Below are 26,301 nucleotides of genomic sequence, written 5' to 3'. Positions count from 1 at the left end.
GCCTGTGAAAGAGACTGAGTGGCCAGAGAGATAGGAGAAGAACCAGGAAATGACCGTGTCAGTAAAGCCAAGGTTGAATAATGTTTCCAGGGGAAGGGGGTGCACGATAGTGTCATAGGCAGCTGAGAGGTCTAGAAGGATTAGGATGGAGTAGAGGTTGTTGGATATGGCAAGAAGGAGATCATTTATGACCTTTAAGAGGCAGTTTCTGAGGAGTGAAGGGGACAAGCCAGAGTTCAGGAGGTGGAGGAGAGAATTAGAGGAGATGAATTTGAGACAGTGGGTGTAGACAACTCGTTCAAGTAGTTTGGAAAGGAATGGTAGGAGGGAGATGGGGTGTTAACTGGAGGGAGCTTTGGAGTCAAGGGAGGGTTTTTTTAGGGTGGGGAGATATGGGCATGTATGAAAGCAGCAAGGAAAAAGCCACTGGGGACTGAACAGTTGAAGATGGCGATTAGGGAGGGAAGAAGGAAGGGAGTATGTGTTTTGATTCGGAGCACAGGGAAGGGGTTGGATGCACGAGTGACGGGTATGGATTTTGAGAGAAGAGAGGAGATCTCCCCCCCGAGATACTGCTGGGATAGATGGGAGAGTTGAAGAAGGGGCAGGAGGAGGGAGGGGCAGTGGAGATTTTAGGGAGATCTCGCCTGAGTGATTAACTGGCGGTTAATTTGAGATCATTTGTTGTCCCCAGCCCCTCACCTCCCCACCTCCCCCTCATTCCTCCCTCCCCTTTGGAAAAAAATCATCTACATCCTGAAACCAAGGATAGTTTCTAAATCCTGAATATAGAGAGTTGATTACTTGGAAAGTCATCTGGGCTTGTGAGCTTTCTGTATGCACCCTTTGAGACCCAAGGACATTTCTTAGATTGTGACACTCTTGAGGGCCAGGGGCCTGGTTTAATTTTCATCTATGTAGTTTTTCCCAGTACCTAGTATTATGTTTTACACACAGTAGATGCTTAAAAAATACTATTACTACTACATGTGCCTGCACCCTAGAATTCTAGTGTTAGTATGGACATTCAGAGGCCATGTAAGTCCAAACCCCTTCCTCCAGGCAAAGGGTCCTGCCATATTAAAAACTCCTTTGCAGTTGTGAACAGGGGAAGTGTGGATCTAATTAAAGAAATAAAATCAAGTTCTATGTCACAAGTTGACCAAGTTTCATTCCACATCTAGGCCCCACCTATCCTCCCTCCCCCTGGATAAATAGAGAAGTGACAGAAACACTCTAATCCTTTCATACCTAAGGGAAAATCTCCACACATTTCACTTGGAATGAATGGAGCCAGTATTCCAGAGGTTCCCTAACTCCACCTGGAAGGTCTCAGAGGAGTAAATGCTATGGAAAAATTCCAGAGTGAACCATGAATACAGGAAAGTAGTTCTTTGCAGCTCTCTGAACGACAAATCTGAGGCCTGGATGAAACACAAACCCAGTTCCCATATTGTACAGCTGGCTTTGCTTGTCTTGAGTTTGTAATTACAGCCAGTCCATGGGGGCTGAACACAAGAATAACCCTGAGTTGCTCTGATGAGAGACACTGGGTAGCTGTCTTTACCCCAAATGCCTTTACCAGTGGTAAAGAGTTTCTAAACTCTTCTTTGAAAAAGAGAGCCATGTTTTCTCTCTCCTGTGGTGTTGGCTCTGGAAAGACAAGGGGGCTGTCTATCCCTCCTGCCACGAATTAGAAGCTAGGGAGGGAGGCCCAGCAGAAACTGGGTTGATTTGCCTTTTCAGCCATCTTTAGCTCCCAAGCAGTTGACTAGTGGCGAAGCATTCAGAATCTGCTCACACCCACTCACTTGTTCTTAGATGTTCATTTTGTAACTAATAACGGGTTGTCCTATCTTCCACTGAGGCTCAGCGATTTTATTAACTGGACCATTACTTTCCACCTTCCTTGTCTTAATGCAAACCATTACAATTTTGTACCTGGCTTACTGCAAACACTTCTTTGTTGATCACACACTCCACATCAGGCTCCTCTCCATCCAGCAACAAGACTCATCTTTCTGAAGCTTTGACCTGACTACATCGTTCCCTGCTTAAGTAACTTACAGTGGCTCCCTATTTGTATATCTCCTCCCTACAGATAACTCTCTTCTGAGATACTGCACTGATCATTTCTCCATTGAAATGCCCTTTCCTCCATTCCCCAAACCACATTTTTCTTCAAAGTTCCTTCTAAACTCATACATGGTCTTCAACCTTCTAGCCCAGTTTTAGGGATATAAGTCTGGAAATCTTCTTATGTTGCTTGTATAAATATTTTTTGCCTCTGGACCCTTTCATGTTTCTATCTTTGGGTTTGCCCTGTCTCTCCCATCATACTGACAGCTCCTGGAAGGCAGGAATTGCTTTATTCTTCCTGCACTTCAAACATCCCTGCACTTCGACTACATTATTGGCACACAATAGATGTTGAATTAATTATTAAATGATTAAGTCATTAATTGTTTAAGTATAACACATAGTATAATAACAGTTAATAATAATGAATTAATGATTATCCCTTCACATTTCTATGACAACTTCTTCCTGATTTTGGAAAGGGTTTTAGTCAAGTCTTTTTATTGGTTTTGTGATTTTAACTCGACCTGTACTCACCACCTTCCAAACAAGTCCATGGGAATGCCGAATGACCTATTAGAGATGAAACTAAAGGAAGTAGTTCCCTCACATCACAGCCAGAGGAAGTAGTTCCCTCACACCATAGCCAGAAGTGGTGAGGGATGGTGACCTGCTACCTGCTTCTTTTCTGAAGGAGACGTGAAAGTATAAGAAGGAGAAACAAATGGGCTTGGTTGACCCCAAGAATCAGAACCTGTACTGGAATCAGAATCCAAGTCAGTGCTCCAGGGGGCTGCATTCCCTTACAGAGAATTCCTTGCAGACCGAAGCTGGGATTCAGGCCAGAGTCCAGATGGATCTTAATCCAGAGAAGCTTTCAAGAAGGAGTACAAAAAAGCAATGACTTCTGTCGACTCTGCAGGGCAAGACTTATTACATATTTGTTCAATGCCTGCTGTAAAAAATGGGCTCTGCCCCTGGGGTGGGGCCAGCTGGCAAGGAGGACCCACCAATGTCACTGGTCTCAAGGCCCCAGACCGAAACATGACTTTGAAAGTTGCCACTTGGAAAAACGAGTTTGCTTGCGAAATCCCAAAGTTTATTTTTATATTTGGTCACAGTTAACTCAGGTTGCATAAGTATTGACATATATATCCATGCAGGAGGTAGCTTACACAGGAACTAGAAAAGAAGCTAAAGAAGAATAAGTTGTTCTTAATGGCTGCAGAGGATCAAAAAAAAAAAAAAAGGGAAACAGCCTTAAATAGCTGGAAGAGAGAATTGTGTTAAGCTGGGGTGATTAAACACTGAAACAGCCTACCAAGGGAGGATGTGGAATCTCTAACTCTGGAAACACATTTTTAAAAGAATAGGCACCAAACTGTTTAGGCAGTTACTTGTCTGGGGACAGAGGCTGGATAAAATGACCTTTAAAGATCCCTTCCAACTCCACAATTATTTGATTCTCTATTTTGTTGGTGATTGCAATATAAGGACAAACTGGAACTTTCAAAGCAAGGGGAAAGATGAGATGAAACCTAACTCATTGGTATCGTTTTTCTTCCCAACTGACATGTAGTCAGTGTATTAGTGGTCTCTTTTCTCTTAACTCTCCTGCAGTGTCTTTTAAAGAGGAAACTTTGATTTGCTTGATGACAAAATGAGAAGCTAGAGGTTCCATGAAAATATGCACATTCAAGTTGACTTTGTATTTAAAGAGCACAAAGGCAAGAGGAGAGTGGTTAGAAACTGATTATAAGGATAATGATTATTAGTTTATTTAAGTGCTTACTATATATCAAGCACTATTCTAACCACTAGGGTAGATACAAGTTAATCAGTTTGGACACAGTCCCCGTCCCGCATGGGGCTCACAGTCTAACTTAATTAAACAAGTCCAAAACTGAACTCCTTAGCTTCCCACCCAAACCCTGTCCTCCCCATGTACTTCCCATCACCGTAGACAACATCACTATCCTCCCTATCTCACAAGCCCCTAACCTAGGTATTGTCCTCGACTCATCTCTCTCATTCCACCAACATATTCAATCTGTCACCAAAGCCTGTCGGTTCAACCTTCACAGCATTGCTAAAATCTGCCCTTTCCTCTCCACCTAAATGGCTACCATGCTGATCCAATCACTTATTACATTCTGCCTTGACTACTGCATCTGCCTCCTCACTGACCTCCTGGCCATATGTCTCTCCCCATTCCAATCCATACTTCATTCTGCTGCACAAATCATTGATCACAAAAACATTCAGTTCATGTCTCCCCACTTCTCAAGAGCCTCCAATGGATGCCCATCCACCTTCACATCAAACAGAAACTTTGTACCATTGGCTTTAAAGCACTCAATCAGCTTGCCCCATTCTACCTCACCTCACTAATCTCCTACTACAGCCCACCAGGCACAGTCCACTCCTCTAGCACCAGATAACTCACTGTGCCCCTATTTCATCCATCTCGCTGCCAACCCCTTTTCCACATCCTTCCCCTGGAACTGCTTCCCCCTCCATATACTCCAGATTATCACTCTGCCCACCTTCAAAACTTTAGTTAGGTCACACCTCTTTCAAGAGGCCTTCCCTGATTAAGCCCTCTTTTCCTCAGCTCACTCTCCCTTTGTCATTTATGCACTTCAATCTGTGAATTTAGGACACTTGATATTTGCCCTATCCCCACAGCAATTATGTACATATCTTTAAATTATGTATTAAAATAACTTATTTATGCATATTAATGTATGTCTCCCCCTCTAGACTGTAAGTTACTATTAACCGGGAACATGTCTGCGAATTCTGTTTTATTACATTCTCCCAATCACTTAATACAGTGCTCTGCACATAGTAGATGCTCAAAAATTATGAATGATTAGTAGGAGGGCATAGGATTTAATCCCCATTTTACAGATGGGGAACGTACGCACAGAGAAGTTAAGTAACTTGCCCAAGGTCACAAAGCAAGCAACTGGCAGAGGCAGGATTAGAACTCAGGTCCTCTGACTCCCAGGTCTGTACTCTTTCCACTACGTCATGTTGCTTCTCAATATAAAAATCTTGAATATATGAATAATGTCTACCCCAAAATAGATTCCTTTTTTGGCCAGTTTGGCTGGTCACATGAAATCTAAATTAATTGGCTCACTTTTTAACCTACCCTTTATTATGTCACTATCAAGAAAACAAAACATAATGAAGTGAAGAGAGATGAATGACAATACATTGACATTTATTGCCCTGGAGCAGGAAGTCAGAGGTGCTGATGAAGCATGCATCACCCCCAAGAATCCTCATGAGCCTTTTCACAAAAACCAAAGCTCATGTGACTTCAGTTGGGTGGCTGCGGCACACCATCCATGCCCTTAACTTATGCATTTATCCACTCATTTCTGAGAGGCTCTGCTGGCTTTGAATCCAAGCTGCCAGAATTCTTCAGACTGTGGCTAAGACCCCCCGCCAAAGTTCAGGCTTGATTTCTGGGTTGCTTCAGACCTGGGTTGCATGTCTAAGCAGTACTGACAGAAGCCCAAGGCAGTGTGGCATCATCGAAAGCTCAGCTCCTTCTCCCCGTCAACCCTTGCTGTCCTCAGGTTTTGACTAACTCAGTGCATATTTAGCAATCCTAGAACTGGAAGGAAATTCGAGAGATCACTTAATCCACCTCTGAACTCCCAAAACTATCGGGAAAGATGGTCATTTTTTAGGGAGGATCCAGAACACAACCTGCCAAGATGATTTATAAGCATTTATTCTTACACTCCCATCTTTACATATGCCTGCAAATGCACTTTTGAATTATAATGCAGCGGCGGGAGTTTTCCAGACCTCCAGAGAACTCAGGGCAACAAACCCAGTACTGACAGAAAAAAGTCAGATTCAAACAGAATTTCTTCTGCAGGGATGACCTGTTACTGGAAATGAACTTAAAAGGACAAGGATACTCCTAGGACACAGAACCAGCCCTTCATCATTTCACATCTCCTCCCCTTCCCTGTTGAGAATCTCTCAGAAGGAGTGACCCCAAAAAAATCTGGATTGGACACAAAATATAAATTAAGAGTCCAGTGATCAAAGGATCACTTTCAAGAGCCAAACCATTAAAAGACTTGATTCTTTTCTTAATGCTTAGTACTGGGAGTGGGAGACGTGTGACACAAAGACAAAATTTTTAAAATGTGCTTATTCAGGGAGAAAGGGAAATGTTAAACATTTCATAAATTTGCAAAAATGTAAGAAAAATAGGTGGCTAAATCTGGCTCTGGTCGACCTAAGCAGAGTTCCTGGTCCATATGTAAACTTAAAGGGTTTAAATTGCAGCTGGGGGATTTGAGATAGACATATGGAAGAAGATCCAGGGAATGGGTTTCTGAATCACCGAAACAGTCTATTGTAGTTAGGAGTAGTGAACTTTTCTTTCTTCAAAATCTTTGTGAACAGTAATCAGGACACATTGGCAAGACTGTAGGCAGGGAATGTGTCTGTTTGTTGTTGTATTGTACTCTCCTGAGTGCTTAATACAATGCTTCACACATAGTAAGCACTCAATAAATATGACTGAATGAATGAATGGTATAGGTTCAGCCCAGCTAGGAAACAGGGGATTGAATGAATGCTCTCCAGGCTACTTATTCTATGAAGACAGCTAAGGAAATTTGGTGGAACTGTGGCATACATCCCATTTAGGAATGTAACATGAGACTCACCTGACCCTTTTTGCAGACCTATTAGTGCTGAACTCGCACGCTTACAAGATGTCATTCCTGAATTACTTGAATTAAGGGATTCAAGTCCCGCCCCCTTCAATTGCAATCACTTAACATTCTCCCTTTAAACTATGATGCTTCTTTTAATGAGTTTATGGGAAGCATGAGCACTGAGTGCTGATGTAACATGCCCAGACACCAATGCCCTTAATGAACCAAAAGGGTGGAGAGAGAAATTGGAAAGGAACTAGTTTGAGGAAAAGGATTAAGCACTACTGATATACTTGTATTTGCGGGATCACTTCAGGATTGCCAACAACAAAATTTCCTCAAAGAACCCCACCATGGATGTCCAGGTTCAGTTTTGGAGTGGGACTCTAATGAGTTTTAAATCTCCCAAGTGCCTATTCCTGAGCCTTTTGCAGAAAGCTTTCTTGATAGGGACCAAGAGAGAAGTTATAGCAAGGGAGGGAGGGAGGAAGGGAGGTTAGTAGGGAAATGGGAAACCCCTTAACATCAGTAAATGGCACACACCGTGATGGATAATGTAATGATCCATAAGTTTCTGCATCAGTCGGATGCCCGTTTCTCGATCTGGGGCTTCTTTGTGGTCAATCAGCCAATCCGTGAGCTCCTTTGCGACAAAGCAGTTTGGATATGTCCGCAGGTGGTAGCGTCGATCCTTAATGAGCTTTCCATCATGGAGTCGAAGTCTAGGAGAAACCAAGAAATGTGGTTAACCTATAAACTGAAGGGCTGGAATCCTCGACAGAAAAAGAAAAAAATGACACCCAACTCCAGAAAATTGGCTAATCAACCCATCAGAGTTCTCGGAGGAGGAATGTAGTGGGGAATGGGAGTATTTCCTTGCAATGATTATAACTAGAGTCTAGAAGAGCAGACGTGACCCTAAACCAAAGTAGACATTACAGATTTTTTGTTCATACCTATTTTTCTGATTGACTATGAGATGGTGAGACCTTGGATAGTTAAGGATCATTTTTTGTTTCACTACACTTCTCTGTTCATTATAATAGGCCTCGGGCAGGATTTCAATCAAAAGGTTTTTCACAATTCCAAAAGAGATTTGGTAACTGTCTCAAATTTGGGATGGTTTCAGATGAGGTTATCCCAAAGGGGTCTGAATTCACATCATCGGAGTGATAAATAGCTGAAGCCCATTACCTATAAGTCACTCCTCCCTCAGCCCCACAGCACAAATGTACATACCCGTAAATTATGTTATTAATGTCTGTGTCCCCTACTAGACTGTAAACTCACTGTGGGCAGGGAATGTGTGTACTGACTCTGTTATATTGTACTCTTCCAAGTGCTTAGTACAGTGACCTGCACACAGTAAATGTTCAAAATGATTAATACCCTATCATCATGTTTTCCCAAAATTGAAATAAATCAGTCAAAAGCCTCAATTCTTGAAAAACTTCTTTAAAAGTGGAGCTAGGATTGGAATTAAGGCTAGGGTTTTGAATTAGGCTTAGTACTATATGTAGTGCTTGAGTAAGTTTGAGAAAATATGTGAACTGAAATTAAAATCAGAATTAGAGATGGAGTGAGGACTAGAGCTTATGGATAGGTTACATAGAGAATTTGGTATGGGGATGGAGAGAGGTTTAGGAATTGGATTCTATGATTGCTTTGGATTGCCAACAATTCAACATTACAGGATTGATTTGCTGATTTGGATTTTCACTGTTTGTTATGCTGATTTTAACTTTGAAGCAAATAAATAATCTGATGACATTTTTCCAACCCCTCACATATCACATTCCTCTCTCTGAGTGTGTCACTTTTCATGGGCAGTAACTATAGGCTTTTTCCAGGAGCTCCTCCACTTTAAAAACCTGAGCAGTTGATTTGGTGTATGAACTGTCCAAGTCCCTTTGCCAGCCAACAGTGACTCGAGTGTGTGCCAGCTACAAAACCATAATGTACAAATGCCAAACCTCTGAGAATTATGGTTCCTCCCAAAACACAAAATGAACCCAGCTTGGATCTCTTCCTCCTAACAGCAAAGGTTTGAAGGAGGCTTCTGTGAGACTCGAGTTTTCATAAATCACCAACATTCTATTCTGCCTGAGGCTAGGAGGCAAAGTGCAGTGCTTGTTTAATACAGTGATTGTTTAATACATTCAGAAATTTAATTATCTGAGGAAGGAAAAGTTACTATATTACGAGAAATTTTAAAAAATGACACTAAAGGGATATGGAACTGAATGGAGATAGGAGCATGAGTCTCTCAAATTCTGGATTTATCTGTGATTGCCACAATTGTCAAGCTAGTCACATAGAGAGGGTCATCTCTCACCCTATTGCTCTGATAAGAAATTGTTTCTTGCTATCCTCTACCACTCTTTCCCCAATTCCACTTCCAGGCCTCATTCTATCCACCTATCGACAGCCTCCAACCTCCAAGATCTCTGTCCCTCTTGTGATATTAAGCCTTATTAGCATAGAAACACAGATCCTTCAAGGAGTTGCACATAGTAACCGTGAGCCCCATGTGGGACTTGGGACTCTGTCCAACCTGCATAGCTTGTAGCTATCCCAACACTTAATATAATACCTGGCACATAGTAAGTGCTTAACAAATGTCATAAAATAATCTTTCCCTGTTTAGTGCTGAAATAGTCTGGATAATGGCATCAGCACACCAATAAACAGTCTGCCCTCTCCTCCTTTAGCCTTCCTTTGCCCCCACTCCTTTTTCCCTTTTCGATGCTCCTAAACTAACTACATTTCCTGTCACTCTACTACTCTCTGACTACCCCTTTCTCTGTTCTCCTCTCTCCGCTGTTCTTGCCTTTGACTTGTTCAGCTCTATTTTTTTTCTGTATTGCCACCTCACCCTCTTTTTTTTCCTCACTTTCCCCTCTCTGTCCATCTCTGTAATCCTAGGTGCTGAGATTAGAGAAGGGGGAAAGGAAAAAAGTTCCTCCCCTAAATATGTCTTCCCTTTCCTTACCTCCAGTGCCACTCCAATCGCACCTTTTCTGCTTCTCGTGGAAGCCTCCAGACAGCCCTGTCCCCAGCCCATCCAGTAAGCAAGCCTCAGGAGAACTGCAACCATTCAGAAGTCAGAGGTGGGTGAAGGTGTGCAGGTGACCTCCCCTGCCTCCCTCAATCATTCTTCATTCATTCAATCATATCTTTTGAGCAATTATTGTATGCAGAGCACTGTATTAAGCACGTGGGAGAGTAGAATACAACAATAAACAGACACATTCCCTGACCATAATGAGCTTGCAGTTTAGATAGGGGGAGGTAGACAGTACAAATAAATAAAATGACAGATATGTACATAAGTGCTGTGGGGCTGGGCAGGCAGGTAAGAGCAAAGGAAGCAAGTCAGGGTGACTCAGAAGGGAGTGGGAGATGAGGAAAAATGGGGCTTAGTCTGGGAAGGCCTCTTAGAGGAGATGTGATTTCAATAAGGCTTTGAAGGGAGGGAGGGTAATTGTTGGATTTGAGGAGGAAGGGCGTTCCAGGACAAAGGCAGGATGTGGGGTAGGGGTCGGTGGCGAAACAAGCAAGATCGAGGCACAGCAAGGTTAGCACTAGAGGAGTGAAGTGTGCGGGCTGGGTTGTAGAAGAAGAGAACCGAGGTGAGGCAGGAGCGAGCAAAGTGGTAGAATGCTTTAAAGCCAATGGTGAGTTTTTGTTAGATGCGGAGGTGGATGGGCAACCACTGGAATCTTCTGAAGAGCGGGATGACATGTCCTGAATGCTTTTGTAGAAAAATGATCCAGGCAGTAGAGTGAAGTATGGACTGAAGTGGGGAGAGACAGGAGGCTGGGAGACCAGCAAGGAGGCAGATGCAGTAATCCAGGTAGGATAAGACGAGTGATTAGCTATGTTGTGAAAGTGTGACCGATAGGATGTAGTGATAGATTGAATATGTGGGTTGAATGACAGAGAGGAGTCAAGGATAATGCCAAGGTTACAGGCCTGTGAGAAAGAAAGAATGGTGGTGCCATCTACAGTGACGGGAAAGTCATGGGGAGGACAGGGTTTGGGTGGGAAGTTTAGGAGTTCCGTTTTGGATGGGTTAAGTTTGAGGTGATGACAGGACATCCAAGTAGGGATGTCTTGAAGGCAGAAGGAGATGAGAGACTGCAGAGAGGATTAGAGATCAGGGCTGGAGATGTAGATTTTATTTGAAGCCATGGGACCAAATGAGTTCACCATGGGAGAGGGAGTAGATGCAAAATAGAAGGGGATCCAGAACTGAACCTTGAGAGACCCTTCCTCTCTTTGCTCTTCCCACACTTCCCCCCAGCCTCACAGCACTTATGTATATATCTGTAATTTTATTTATTTGTATTGTTGTCTGTCTCCTCCCTCTAGATTGTGAGCTCGTTGTGGGCAGGGATCGTCACTGTTCATTGTTGCATTGCTCTTTCACAAGTGCTCAGTACACTGCTCTGCACGCAACAAGCGCTTAATAAATATGATTGAATGAAAGAAGTGAATGAATAGTAGCCAACACCTCGACCTGCTCTGCTTTGGGGATATCCTGCTGGCACCTGCCATTTTAGATGTATCTTTATTTGCATTTGAGTACTACCCCACCTAATAAAACAGGAGCTCCTGGTTTTTCCACCATAGCACCTCCTACAGTGAGTGTTCTGCACACAATAGTACTCAGTAAACACTGATAACTGACTGCCTGACTGGCATCAAAGGAAAAACTGTTCTTTGCTGGTGTGAAGAATGTCGGAAAATCTGGGGATCTGAGCCTGATTGAAGCTGAAGTGTTCAGGGCTCTGCCTAAGGTCATTGTTGTTGCTTAGTTTGAGGGCCAGCCTGGGAGTCATTGTTATGCTTGTGAAGGTCATGGGAAGGTTATCTTCCAAATTCCTCATTCCCTGAATCCCAGGGTAGACAGCCCACTACACATACACACAAGTGAGGGAATATCCTGATGGCTTTCCAGAGAATGGAGAGTTTGACCAAGTGGTGACTCGGCTTCCTCTTTAACCCAGCTGCTCCCTCTGGCTATTGTTCACCCAGAGAACAAAGCCACTTCCATAGCCAAGACTTCTTGATTGTCTCTAGCAAACAGGACAGTTCCCACACTGGGGTCTCCATCCTGCTCCCTTTAAATGACTCGGATTGCTTCAAGGGACTTCAGTGTTTATCAAGGAGTCGAGAACAACAGATGCCACTACTATGGATCAGGGATTTATGAGGCTAGATTTCACACAATCTATTTATTAACGGCCCACTTCTGCCAAGCACTGCTCTGAGTGCTAGGGAAGTTACACAGAATGGTTGGCATCGTTTCAGCCCTGGATGAGCTTACAGATTAAGAAGGAGGCAAAGAGAAAAATTCAACAAAGGTGGGAAGCTAATATGCCAAACTCGTTTTAGGCTAGACCACTGGGATCGATGCTAATTCAAAATAGCCATTATGGCATTACACAATTAAGATATATAACAACAGAACGACAGTAGTCCATTCCCCTAGAACACATATTTTCACTACGAATTTTCAATCAACCATGACAGCCGAACTAGGGAACATTCTTCCGATTAATTCACATCTACATGGGTAGAACACAAGGTAACATAGAGGCAGCATGATGGACTAGCTGACAGCTCTTCCCCAGTTCTATATTTCAGTAACCATTCTCAGGAACTGGACTGAGTCAAGGTGGATCAAAATCCATGTGGCAATCAGTCAACAGCATAATTAATGAAATTTTGGTCCTGACTATCTGAATAAGTGAGTCATTACTTTTGCACTTGATTTTCCAGTTGTTTTTAAAACAATTTTAAAGCCTTCCCTCACCTAGCAACCTGTAAAATTTTGTGCATTGGACCCATCCTAATCAGAAGAAATACTTCCCTGAGCTCAGCAAGCCTCCTCCCTGGAATAGGATACCAATTTCAAAATATCATTTCCCAAACTAGTGCCAAACACTCCCACGCTTTAACTGTAGAAGACTTTTAGTGTTCTAAGGAATTGCAAACACCTTAAGATGAAACAGTCCAAAGGATCCAAGTAGACTCTCCTGTAACATAGCAAGTTAGGGCAGGATGGGAAACTATCCTGCTTTTGTTTGGGTGAGACAGTCACGCAAGGGAGAAAAGACTTCTGAGAAACATCCAAGTAATACACACACTGCCTACATATGTGTACACACTATATAGTGTGTATTACTTCAGTGTATGCACGTGTGCGTGCACACACACACACACCTGACTCAGGAATAACCATGATAAATAGAGGTGGGTACCAGAGTGATCGGGATAATAAACCAATTATCTCTGTGATAATTGTTCTGGAAAACAGAGATAATTGCTTTAGAAAAAGATGCAAAAGGGATGCAAGACCCAGAGAACATTGAGCTTGGGGCATAAAAAAGATTTATTAGTGGCAGAAGCTTGGGATTCTTCTGACCACCAGGAACCTGGACAACAGTTAATGAAACTTTTCAATTCTTCCCCTTGTCCCTGGAAAATGGTCAGTAATCCTGGGCACTGACCTTGGAGGGATGAAGATGCAAAGAAGATGGGGTCAATGTTTGGAGATCATGAGAGGTGTTGCAGCATCACCTCTCTACATCTTCCCCTTCACTGAGGGGACAGTGAGTGACTGCTCTGTGGGCCTACTGAAAACAGGATGAGGAAATGGGTTTAAACTGCAATAGCGGAAAGGTTGGGATACTTCAGTAAGAAAGATTGTGAACTCCATCCACTTCCCTGGAGATTTTAAGGAGTGAACAGTTATCTCTGAGGGATGGGGATCAAATAGAGTCCTGACTGGAGGCAGAAGGATAAACTGGAGAAGCTCAGGATTGGCTCCCTGCCCTTAACTTCTAGAAATAGCCATGGAGGTTAAATTACTCCTCTCTCTATAGAGTAATGCTTGAAGGTAACCATTCACTGCCTTGGATATGTGAGTTTTCCAAGTTAGCAGGTGCCTGAAAGAGATTTATTTCTATCGGGGGGGGGGGGTGTCCCAGGTTCTAGTCAGAGCTTTTGATGATCAGATAAATCAATCAGGGCAAGTCACTTAAGTTCTCTGTGCCTCAGTCACATCACCTGAACAATAGGGATTAAGACTTTGGAACATAGAACATCAGGCCTCAGTCACATCTCTGACATTGTCTAAGTTGTTAATCGTTTAGAAGTTAACGGAGGAGAAACAGACTTAAGTCTTGGAAAGAATAGCTAGAGTATAATTATAGCAGCAGCATTTTTCAAGGACCCACTGGGTGCTGTGCACTGTACTAGGGCTTGGGAATTCCAGAATACCAAAGTGACACGTTCCCTGCCCACAAGGAATTTACACAGCCCAGCCTGATTCATAAGGAGAAGCCTAAAACAACTAACTGAGCAATGAGAATGAGCAAGACCATGGGATGGGTTTTGAGAAATAGATTCAACTAGAGAATCCAAAATTTGCATCAGCTAAACCAGAACCCACAGATTGCCTCTGGGCCAGGGTCACAGGCTCTCAGAGTTGATTGCTGGAACAAAGGAATGTTGAAACATGCAGAGGCCTGCTCTCCCTCCTCAGTACTCTAGAAGGTAGTTAAGTGAAACCAAGCCCTGTAAATCTTTGGTTATGTATGGTTCAGCCGGGAAAACTGAACAGGAGAGCCCCAGGAGCTCTACTCATTCTAGAAGAGGAAGCTGAGCTGGAAGCTTCAATTCATTCCACAGCCCTGGATCTTGGGCCAGTGGTGTAACCCTAATGGTCACAAGGAAAAGCTTCTATTAGGTTGCATTTAAATTTGAGTTCAGTCAGAGGAAGAGAACATCCAGTACAGCAGCATACCAGTAAGTCAATCAATGGTAGTTATTGAGCGCTTACTATATGCAGAGCACTGTACTGAGCTCTTGGGAGAGTACAATACAATAGAATTAGCAAATATGCTCCTTGCCCTTAAGGAGCTAACAGTCAAGAGAGAGAGACAGACATTAATAATTTATAATGTATAGTTTGACAACATGTACACAGGTACTGTGGGGTTGAAAGCGGAGCAAATATCAAATGTCCAAAGGTCACAGATCTAAGTGCATAGATGACACAAAAGGGAGAGGGAGCTGGGAAAAAGAGGGCTAATCAGGGAAGCCCTTTTGGAGAAGGTGTGACCTCAAAGTTTTGAAGGTGGAGAGAGTAGTGGTCTGAATATGGAGGGGGAGGAACTTCCAGGGAAGGATGTGGGAAAGGGTTCGGTGGCAGAAGTAAGGATAGAAAGCCACTGAATCTTCAAAAAGACTACCTGGCTTGGACAAATAATCCTGGAGACTACACCTGTCTTTATGGCAGCATTGCCTCTTTTGGGGCTTGGCAGGGGTGGGGAAGGAAGAGGGAGGGAGAGAGAGAGAGAGAGAGAGAGAGAGAGAAAGAGAGAGAGAATGAATGAATTGGCTGAGGCAGCCCTGAAAAATGCCAACAGGATGCTAGCATCTTCCAAACTCCAACCAGCAAACACCACTACTCCCAAACAAGTGAAGCCAAAAACTCAAATAAATGAATAGAACCAAGATTCTATATTTTGAATCCAACTTAAAAGAAAAGTAGAGGATTTGAAGAAGGGCTGTGGGGCAGAGGGGTAGTAATATAAGTTCAAAACTGCCAGAGGAAGTTTGGAGACTGGATTAGCGAGATTTTAGTTAGAACAGCTATACAATTGGTAGAAATCCTTCTTGAAAAAAAAAAAAAGAAGCAGGCCTCACTAGGACCATTCCATCTAGTGAAAGACAATGCTGGAAATCTGCTGTAGAGTTCAATTTCCCAATATAATCCCCTTCCTGACAACAACACTCATTTCTGCACCACAGCTTTTGCATCCTGTAGAAACAAAAACAAAAAACTACAAATGAGAACAAAGGTGTGTGCTTTTTTGTGCAACCACCTGTCTTCTCCGATCTGAAGACAATGAGCAGAAATGTGTTTTTGTACTAAATGCTCATTCTCTGATTTAAAATGTATTAAGGCAACATAGAGCCACCTTGATCTAGAACTGAGGTCAGCCAATTTGGTCTGAGTTTGGCTTCCCTTAAAAGGCTGGTAAGGCAGAGAGAGGAGATGTTTTGAGTATAAACTGAAAGTCAGGGGAACATGCCACAGGGTTTAAGAGAAATAAAATGTTCTGAAAGCCATGAAAACACAGGGAACAAGGTCGAAGGCCTGAGGAGAGAAAAAACGAGTGCAGATTTGAAAGGACAAGAAGGAAGAGAGAAAACAGAGCCAAGTTGGTTTATTCATTCCTCATAGCTATTTCTTTCTAAATGGGAGAAACCTATTTCTGCACTGAACTGGCTTATTCTAAGTATTTCTTGAAACTAGGAGGGTGGTGGAAAAGTCTTCTGAAATTAAGACTCCAGAGGGAGAGCATTAATAGCACAGGGCTCTGCTGGGCACCTAGGTTGGGAGGTTAAGGCCCTTGAGATGGAACTGAGTCTAAAAATGCTGAGTGAAATCACTGGTAATGCAACTGGGTAATTCCCTTCAGCAATCACGGTACTGCCGACAGCCAGCACCAGCTACTAGCCTCTCCTTCCTTCTCAGTGTTAACCCTGAATCAAGCAGGCACTTGGGCACCCCGTACTCCTCATGTCTGAACTCTTGATATTTGAATCCTGACAGACAAAACTTGGGGTCTGATTAAAACAACAGTGACTTGAGTCCATGGATCCTGAACAGGTTTGGTCCATAAGATCCATCAACAGGGATCATCGGCAACGGTACAGTGGCACTTCAAAATGGCAAAAGTCGAGGTGGTCCAATCTGAAAACAGCAACTTGCTGAAAGGATAACACATTGATTTCCGCCGAGAGATTAATGATAGAAATCTGGATTGTGGTAGACGTGGAAGGCCTCAGAACTTTGTACTTCTCTCCCACCTCCTACCACTTCATCTCCCCACCGCCTCCAGCTTCTGCACTAGTAATCTTGAGGAAGAGTCTCAACTAGAGGGGAACAGCCAGAAAACAGCAGTCAGATAAGCCCACCCAATTGGCACCAGAATCCATAGGAGTATTGATGAAGCTTCTCGGGCAGGCAGTCCTGACTGTAATATTAAGTTTAATGCCAGAAACCCAATCAATCAATCTATGGTATTTATTGAGTGCTTACTGAGTGCAGAGCACTGTACTAAACTCTTAAGAAAATATGATAGAGTTGACAGACACGAACCCTGCCCACAAGGAGCTTACAGTCTACAGGGGGAGACTGAGTAAAATAAATTACAGATAGGGAAAAACAGAGCACAAGGATATGTAAGCAAGGGCTGTGGTGAGTATTGAAGTGCTTAAGGGACAAACAGCCCAGTGCCTCCAAGGTATATGCAAGGATCATATTTAGGACTCAATCAATCAGTGGTATTTATTGGGTGCTTAAACTGCAGAATGGCCTATTGGACAGAATACAGGCCTGGGAGTTAAAGGAGCTGGGTTCTAGTCCCAGCTTGGGTCACTCGTCTGCTTTGTGATCTTGGCCAAGTCATTTACCTTCTCTGGGTCTCCATTTCCTCAACTGCAAAATGGGGATTAAGACCGTGAGCCTCATGTAGGACAGGGGCTGTGTTCAACATGATTATCTTGCATCTACTCCAGTGCTTAGTACAGTGCCTGGAACATAGTGAGCACTTAAATGCCACAAATATTATTTTTATTATTATTACTGTGCAGAGCACTATACTAAGTGCTTGGGAGTGTACAATATGACAGACCTGGTAGATTAGTTCTCTGGCTACAAGGAGTTTATAAACTAGACTGTAAATTACCTCTAGATTATAAACTCATTGTGGGCAAGGAACGTGTTTACCAATTCTGTTATATTGTACTTTTTTAAGTCCTTAGCACATTGCTTGATTGTAGAGGGGTAAACTGACAATACAAATTGCGGATGTGATAAATTACAGATTTTCAATCAAAGCAATGAGATTCTATGGAGTCTATTGAGGCATTCCAAAATGTCTCTCTAACCCATCATCTCATCCCAGCAGCTCAGCCCTACCATGTCCAAGAGGCAGAGTAGTGAGGAAATCCTAAGAATCAAGACTTTTCATTTCTGCTTTGCCGGTGGCTACTGAATCCATTTCTCAACATGATGTCAAAAAAGCTTTCCATTCATCTTTTAGTTTGCAAAAGTGGGAAAGATCCTCAGCCTAGAATCAAGGGCTTGTTGCTTCAACAATGCCAGATAGAGTCCCTAATATTTATGAAGAACCAGAAAACTATTTTCTTTTGACAGTGTTTTAGCTTTTCCAGGGAGCTCTGCCAACACTTCAAGGATTCATGCCTTTCCCCTTCCCCCACCCAGCACTAAATAATTTTTGAGACATCTCATGTAAAAGCAAAGCAGGACTGGAGGGAGACTGCCAAGCCCATTAGCCTGGATAGTGTGGTTAATCCACATTTAATGAGAAATGAAAACTTTGAAGTATTTCACACAACAGGATTAAGGCTGAAAATCATCACTCCGATATTGTTTCTGGAACTGTGATGTCTTCAATAGCTCTAGTCTCCTCTATTTTGTTTTAAAATGTAATCTTTGCCATGCTGCATGGATTGCAGAATTCACAAGTTTAAAGGGACCTGGTAAACCTCAAAAGAAATATTATTAACATTAGGCTAAAAAATTATTTCTCTTAAATTACTTAATCTCTGGATGCATCCCCCTCCAACCCCCCGCCCAAAGAAACTGTTAACACCTCAAGTGCTTTTACCGACTCTCAAAAGAGATATCATCTGTGCCCTCTGCTTGCAAAATGGGCTTGCTGATAATGTTTATTTCTAGTAGGAGTAATAGTATTAAGAACTTACCGTGTGCAGAGCACTGTACTAAGCACTGGGAAGAATACACAGGTGAGAATTAGACATGATTCCTGCCTCTCAGGAGATTCACTGCACTATCATCATCGGACTACTTACACTTACATGGTACTTAGCCCCATCCACTCTCTCAAACCTGTGGCTCGAAGAAAGGCAAGCTAGTAACCAAGATTCATTTGAGCAATGTTAAACTACCATGTCATAGTAGCATTAGAAATAATAATAATAACGATGGTATTTGTTAAACGCTCACTATGCACCAAGCACTGTTCTAAGTGCTGGGAGAGATACAAGGTTATCAGGTTGTCCCAGGTGGGGCTCACAGTCTTAATCCCCATTTTACAGATAAGGTAACTGAGGCACACAGAAGTTAAGTGGCTTGCCCAAAGTCACACAGCTGACAAGTGGCAGAGCCGGAATTAGAACCCACGACCCCTGACTCCCAAACCCATGCTACTTCTACTAAGCCACAGCAATCTTAAAAAACAAACAAACATCTCCAGGGGGCTCTCATTTCCCCTACTCACTCTCCCTTCTGCACTGCTTATGCTGTACCCTTTACATACTTCATATTCACCCCATCCTGAGCCCCACAGCATTTATATACTTATCGTTATATCCTGTCATTTCCCCACCTGTACTATATTTCAGTACCTATGTCCTTCTCTAGAATGTAATGTCCTTTTTTAATAGTATTTGATAAGTTCTTACTGTGTGCCAGGCCATGTGCTAAGCGTTAGGGTACATACAAGCTAAACAGGCTGGACACAGTTCATGTTCCACACAGGGCTCACGGTCTTAATCTCTATTTTTCAGATGAGGTAACTGAGGGACAGAGAAGTTCTGTGAGATGCCCAAGGTCACAGAGCAGACAAGTGGAGGAGATGGGATTAGAACTAAAGAGCTTTTGACTCCCAGGCCCATGTCACATCCTCTAGGCCATTCCGCTTCTCAATTCCTTGTAAGCAGGGATTGTGTTTACCACACTACTGCATTACACTCTCCCAAGAGCTTAGTTCATTCATTTATCCATTCGTATTTATTGAGTGCTTACCGTGAGCAGAGTACTGCACTAAGCTCTGTACTGTATTCCGTACTAAGACATTACTAAGCACAGAGCACTCTACTAAGCTCTACACACAGTAGGCGCTCAATAAATATGATTGATTAGTAGTAATGGTATTTATCAAGCACCTCCTGAATACAATGCATTGTCTAAGAACCTTGGGAAGCACAACGAATGCTGTTCTCAGTTATCTGGCAAACAGGTTAGAGAGGCCTGCTAGCTTCCTCTAAGCATTTTAAAACAGAGAGATATTAGAGAAAATACTCTGGCCCCTCTCAGAATGCAGAAAATGGAGAAATAGATGGAGAGAATGATCGCCCTGGAGAAGTAGTAGTTTCCCTTCAGTTCGAAGGTAACACTGCTGACAGGGAAACCACGTCCACAAAATCCAATTATTTCACCAACTTCTACCAGGCAGAGTAGAGTTAAGGCTACAGCCCCAGGATTCCATACCAGAAACTAGATTCATTTGAGGTCTCTCCCCCAATTCCCTGTATTTCTGAATTAATTGTGGCTACACGCATAGGTCCAGGAATTTGAATATTATAACGGCTCTGCTTTCTGCCTCATAAGTACTTACTGTAATTCATTCATTGTGAAACTAGATTAACCTCAGGTTTTGCTCTCTAATAACCTCAAGACTCTTGTATTTTTAGTCATAATTCAATTGTAAATCTTCAAGGGCAGGGATCATCACATTTTATAATTCTGAGCAGACTGTAAGCACCTTGTGGGCAGGGGATGTGTTGACCAACTCTGAGGTATTCTTCTCTCCCAAGAGCTTCGTCCAGTCTCTTCACATGGTAAGTGCTTAGTAAATACCTTTGATTGATAGATTGATTCTGTGTGTTCCTGAAAGAGTGAAGGCAGATTTGGGAAGAAGTCTACTAGGCATAGCAGAGGAGGGGTAAATTTTAGGAGGAGAATAATTTTGCCCCTGTTATTAGGATTTTTTTTTTGCCTGGTTTTATACTAGGTAAGAGAAGCAGCACGTGGATAGAGGATGTGCCTGGGAGTCAGAAGGGTGCTAATCCCAACTCCACGACAGGTCAGTGTGACCATGGGCAAGTCACTTAACTTCTCTCTGCCTCAGTTCCCTCATCTGTAAAATGGGGATTAAGACTGTGAGCCCACTGAGGAACGAGACTGTATTCAACCCATCTCATACCTACTCCAGCACTTAGTTCCGGGCACACAGAAAGTACTTAAATTCCATTATCATTATTATTATCACTATTATTATCATTATTAATCTAGTTTTCATCTGCTATGTTTCCTGTCTGGTTTGAAAACAGCACCAGAAACCCATAGGCCTGCATTTTTATATTAAGTATCTGGCTTTCCTCAGCCTTGGCTCCTGTTCTGAGTTTTGTGACTCAGAAGTGGTACCCATGTTCACAAGAACCTGGGGAGGGAATGCCAAAACTTTGGGGTAAGTCGGGGGTGGTTAGGGGTCTCCCAGAAAAATCGCTGTAAGTGGTGGCATTGAATAAACTTCTGCAAAATGCTATGGAGGAGGACACTTGTTTGCTCTGGTGTAGCATACGTTGCACGGCGTGCATCTGTGTGTGCAGTGTCCATGAGGGCTGTCAGCGGACCCTGTTCCTGTTGGGCTGCTTCCGTCTCCCATTTCTCAAACCTGCAGCTTCCAGCAGCAGCACCGGATGCCTTTCCTCACCACCAGGTCCATGGGCACCACTTCTGAGTCAATAAACTGAGTGCAGGAGTCAAGGCTGAGGAAAGCCAGGTACTTAAAATAAAACTACATACCTAAGGGTTGCTGGTGCTGTATTCATACCAGAAAGGAAACATAGCAGCTGAAAACTAGACTAGATCTAGAAAACTAGACCAAACTGTCCTCTGAAATCCACCATTGCCCTACTAGGGTAGGCATTCCCTGCCTTGCTACCTCACTGCCATTGTTGGCTCAGTAAATACTGTTGACTGACTGACAGAGAGAGAAAGTTAAATCCCTACCCAAAAGGACATAAACAATGTTGACACACACAAAAATAAAATGACATGTTCACATACAAATATATCTCTGCCAAAAACAAGAGAAAAATGAGAGTTCAAAACCTGTTCTCTCCTAGTTAGACTGTATACCCCACGTGGGACAGAGACCACGTCCGATTTATCTTTTTCTACCCTGGTGCTTATTATAATTCTTGGTACATACTAAGCATTTAAATACCACAATTATTAAAAAATATTCCAAGTGAATGTAAATGTGACCTGTTTATATTCGATTCTACCCTACAGTATATTTATGACAGTCACTTCATCTCTCTCACTGGTTCAGACTAGATCTTTACCACATCCAGTTTGTTCTCAGGACATTATTTCTCTAAATATCAAGCTATGACAGTACACTGCTTAATTATACTGCTCTCCATTATTAAGTACCGTTCAGCTAGCAGGAGTCGAAATAAAAGGGGAAATGAGACCCACAGTTAGTTGCTTCTCCACACAAGAGAATGGCTTATTTTATTTCTAATGATTTAAGAGTTGCAGTCCAGATAGCTGATCAGAGCCAACATCTCTGCCAGTTTTGAGGCTAAGTGAGCTCTCCTGGGCTCCCAACTTCCCCTCATTTTTTGTGTTTTTGTTGCTCCTACTCAAATGCTTTCTGCAAGTAATCAGGAGCTAATCACGTCCAGCACCCCACGCTCTCCTGAAGTACACAGTCTCTTTCTCTTGGAAGGCAGACTCAAATGGCCCCAGTCCCACATCGGCCCTCTGGCCCAGGCTTCACATCGACTGAGTTCATCTGCATTGACTGAATAAGCATTCTGTTGCTGAACAAGACTACGGTGCGGTGACCTGGCTTGAAAGCACTGAGCCGCCTCTCCTCAGCCCCAGACTTCCTTCTGCCTCCTCTGCTCCACAGCGGCCAGACACGTGGCAGACAGCCTTGGAACAGTTGGATTTTCAGGTTTCCTGCTTGTTGGGCACAGACAAGCTGAAAACAAACAGTCCAGTCAGCAGGGAGAAGGTGGCATGAGCCCAAAGGAGGTGGCCTGGCCTAACAAGTAGAGCCTGAAGCTGGGAGTTGGGAGATTGGATTTCCAAACTTCAATCTGCCACTCAGCAAATCACTTCAACTCCCTGAGTCTCAGTTTCCCCACCACCTGCCCACAGAGGGCTCATAAACCCCAAATGGGGTTTGGGAATAAAACAATGATAGAAACTCAGGGCAATATTTTTACATAGGTAAGGGTGACTGCCGAGAAAACAGTGAACCCAAGCATTGTTTGAGGGCAGGGATCGTGTATTGTACTTTCCCAAGTGCTCAGTACAGCATTCTACACAAAGTAAGCACTCAATAAATACCTTTGATTGATTGTTCTGGATTTTTACAAACGGCTAGAGAGTAAGGTTGGGCTGGTGGATGGCAATGTAAAAAGATCTGAGGTTCAGGTGATTAGGAAAAAACAAAGAAGAGCACAAAAGGGAAGAGGAATTTACTCTGATCCTAAGTCCTCGGAGGGAGCTCTCAAGTAGCCCTGGAAAGGCTTCTAGGACAAATGAGGATTGGAATTCCAAGATTTAAACTGGAAAAACATAGTCTAGAGGAAAGAGCATGGGATGGGGAGTCAAGAGACCTGTGTGCCTGTCTCAGCTCTGCCACTGGTCTGATGTGGGTTCTTAAACAAATTACAACTTTTGTAGGCTTCAGTTTCCTCATTGTAAAATGGGGATAAAATGGATGTATAGCACAAAGTAAGCATTTACTTTAGAGAAGCAGCATGGCTCAGTGGAAAGAGCCCGGGCTTGGAAGTTTGAGGTCATGGGTTCAAATCCCAGTTCTGCCACTTGTCAGCTGTGTGACTGTGGGCAAGTCATTTCACTTCTCTGTGCCTCAGTTACCTCATCTGTAAAACGGGGATTAAGACTGTGAGCCTCACATAGACAACCTGATTACCCTGTATCTACAACAGCGCTTAGAACAGTGCTCTGCACATAGTAAATGCTTAACAAATACCAACATTATTATTATTATTATTAAATTAAGGCCTTAGTCTCAGGCATCAATAATCGAAGTAAAGGACTGGTATGCGGAAAATGGTGTCCTACTTTTAACTGAGATGAAAAACACCTGAGCAGAAGGAAATGGACTAAAACTGGGGCAGATAAGAAGTTTCTTAATTTCATTTTTTAATGGTATTTATTAAATGCTTACTGTGCACTAGGCTCGGCAACTAAGTGCTGGGTAGTTACAAGGTATTTAAGTTGAACACTGTCTCAGTACAACATGAGGCTAAAAGTCTAATTCCCCATTTTACACATGAGGGAACTGAGGCACAGAGAAGTTAAGTGATTTGCCCAAGGTCACACAGCAGACAAGAGGTAGAGCTGGAATTAGAACCCAGGCCCTCTGTCTCCCAGGCCCGTGTTCTTTCCATTAGGTCATGCCACTTCTAAATTACAAGCTTTTAGGAAAAACTGCCTGGTTGGAAAGGTTTTTGTTTTGTGTTTTTTTAAAAGATTCAAACATGATGCCGAGAATCATGTTTGTGGTATCCTTTTTCTGGAGATCTTCAAGAGGGATAGAAGGACAGAAAAGTATCTTTGACATGGATAGAGTGGATAGACTGATCTGTGCAAGGCATCTCCAAGGCAAGAAAAGTGAGGTATTAACTACATCCTTGGCCCTGTCCAACCCACAGTTAAGAACAGAACAGCCAACCTCTGGTCACATGGACAACAAGGAGGTTGACAAGAGTGTCTTTGTTTTTAACAAGCAGAATGGCACAAAGCAAATGTTAAGGGAAGATTAAAAGGGTGAGTGTAAATAGGAAGAATTAAAACCAAAATCAATAGAACAAAAATCACTTGGTCTCTCTTTCAACTTTTTCCCTTTAAAGAGTTAGGATTAGCCCTGATATTATACTCATACTTACTGGCAGAAAAGAGAAGGGTCAGCAGAAGCCACTTGGGCTGAAGGATCCAAAAATCCCTTTCTAAAGACATCACTTTAAAAAAGACAATTCAGCAAAGAAAACATACATTGCAGGAAAGAGTTGGATTTTGTTTTCCATGTTAACCTCAGAAGATCCACAGAAACTTTTTTCTGTTTGCAACAATTTCCTCTAGTGCTGCAGAGTTCTACAAGCCCAGAGGGGTGAGAGTGCAAAAGGACAAACTGAAGTCCATAGGAAGGGGTCTAAGAACCATACACAGGTCAGAGTTGCGGACTATAAACCTCTGTAAGGCCAGGTGTTCATCGAGCTAGAGGGTAGCATTGTACTAAGCACTGAGGATCCATGTCACAAAACAGTCATTGCTTCTAGCCTCCAGGAGTTTATCAACAAGTAAATGTTCTTTTAATTCAGCTGCTCTGTGGGAGGTAAGGAGAGGGGAAAAGGAGGAGAAAATAAGTGTGGCATGCCCCCTTGTCTCCAGAGGAAATGAAAATGACAGATCCAAATCAGGTAGGAATCCAGGTAGGGCTGGAGTGATTACTAGAAGTAACTGGGGCTGCAAAAACCACCAAGATTTCTCCCACTTTCCCTAAAGGCGCAGCCAGACATCGCCCACCTACCAGCCCTCCCCTTTTATTTCTTTTCTAGCCATAACCTCTCAATAGCACGGGCCTAGGAGTCAAAGAGTTCTAATTCCAGCTCTACCACTTGCCTGTTGTGTGACCTTGGGCAAGTCACTTGACTTATCGGTGCTTCAGTTTCCTCATCTGTAAAATAGGGATTTACTATCTGTCCTCCCTCTTACTTAGATTGTCAGCCCTATGAGGGACAAGGGACTTTGACCTGATTAATCTGTATTTATCCCAGTGCTTAAAACAGTGCTTGACACACTATAGAAATACTATTATTATTAATATAGATTTGAAGTCTAAATCCATAAACCAAACAAAGGAAAGGTTAGGAAACACAATACAACTTGGAATTAACTGTGGTGATATTTACTTTGGGATATTCTTTAATTTCATATGGGATTTCCGCCTCTGCTACCCACCCTATATACATTCTCCAAAGTCCCTCCAGATTTGCCGGGATGTTAGTAGAATAGCCAGGCTGCAGATCCCCTGGAGAAAGACACACACAAATGAAGGAGTGCGAGGCTGACCTACCTCAGCTGCTCTCCTGCGATCATAACTTCTGCCCTGTGCTGCCTCTCTGTCGCTTTTTTCTTCAAGTTGCCGTGCAAGCTCTCCATCCTGCTGCCCGGCTAAGTGGAGATCAACGCAGGGGCCCGACCATGTGAGCAGGAGCCTCCCGGATTGGGGCAAGAGGGGGCGTGGGACGAGGGAGGAGCTCGAACCACAGAGGCGGGGAGAGAGGGAGGGACGCACACCCTGGTTTAGAGGGAGAGAAACCCCCGGTTTAGAGGGGAGAGACAGGACAGAGAGAAAGGGGAGACAAGAGAAGGAGAGGGAGGAGAGAGAACCTGGTTTAGAGAGGCCCACGCTGGTTTAAGAGGGAGAAAAAGGCCCGGTTTAGAGGAGAGACAGGAGAGAGGGAAAGAGAAGAGATGAGAAGGAGAGAGAACCTGGTTTAGAAAGGGAGAGACACCCCCTGGTTTAGAGGGAGAGAAACCCCCTGCTTAGAGGGGAGAGACAGGAGAGAAAGGGCGAGAGAAGAGAAGGAGAGAGAGCCTGGTTTAGAGAGGGAGAGA

General features: G+C 43.2%; 1 protein-coding gene across 1 annotated transcript in view; it reads right to left on the bottom strand.

Moving 5' to 3' along the window:
* The window catches only part of LOC100074953 (DEP domain containing MTOR interacting protein), a 45,212-nt gene extending 19,227 nt beyond the window's left edge, over nt 1-25,985 (bottom strand). Inside the window, exons 1-2 of the mRNA XM_029071327.2 lie at nt 25,757-25,985; nt 7,320-7,498 (exon numbers count right to left, since the gene is read on the bottom strand). Coding sequence (XP_028927160.1) covers nt 7,320-7,498; nt 25,757-25,842 — 265 coding nt within the window. The 5' untranslated portion in view covers nt 25,843-25,985. The remainder of the gene's footprint in view (nt 1-7,319; nt 7,499-25,756) is intronic.
* Nucleotides 25,986-26,301: the final 316 nt, after the last annotated feature.

The sequence above is a fragment of the Ornithorhynchus anatinus genome, chromosome 8 (assembly GCF_004115215.2).
Source record: "Ornithorhynchus anatinus isolate Pmale09 chromosome 8, mOrnAna1.pri.v4, whole genome shotgun sequence".
Lineage (NCBI taxonomy): Eukaryota > Metazoa > Chordata > Mammalia > Monotremata > Ornithorhynchidae > Ornithorhynchus > Ornithorhynchus anatinus.
The sequence above is the reverse complement of the archived record's forward strand: the minus strand, read 5'-3'. Positions and strand labels throughout refer to the sequence as shown.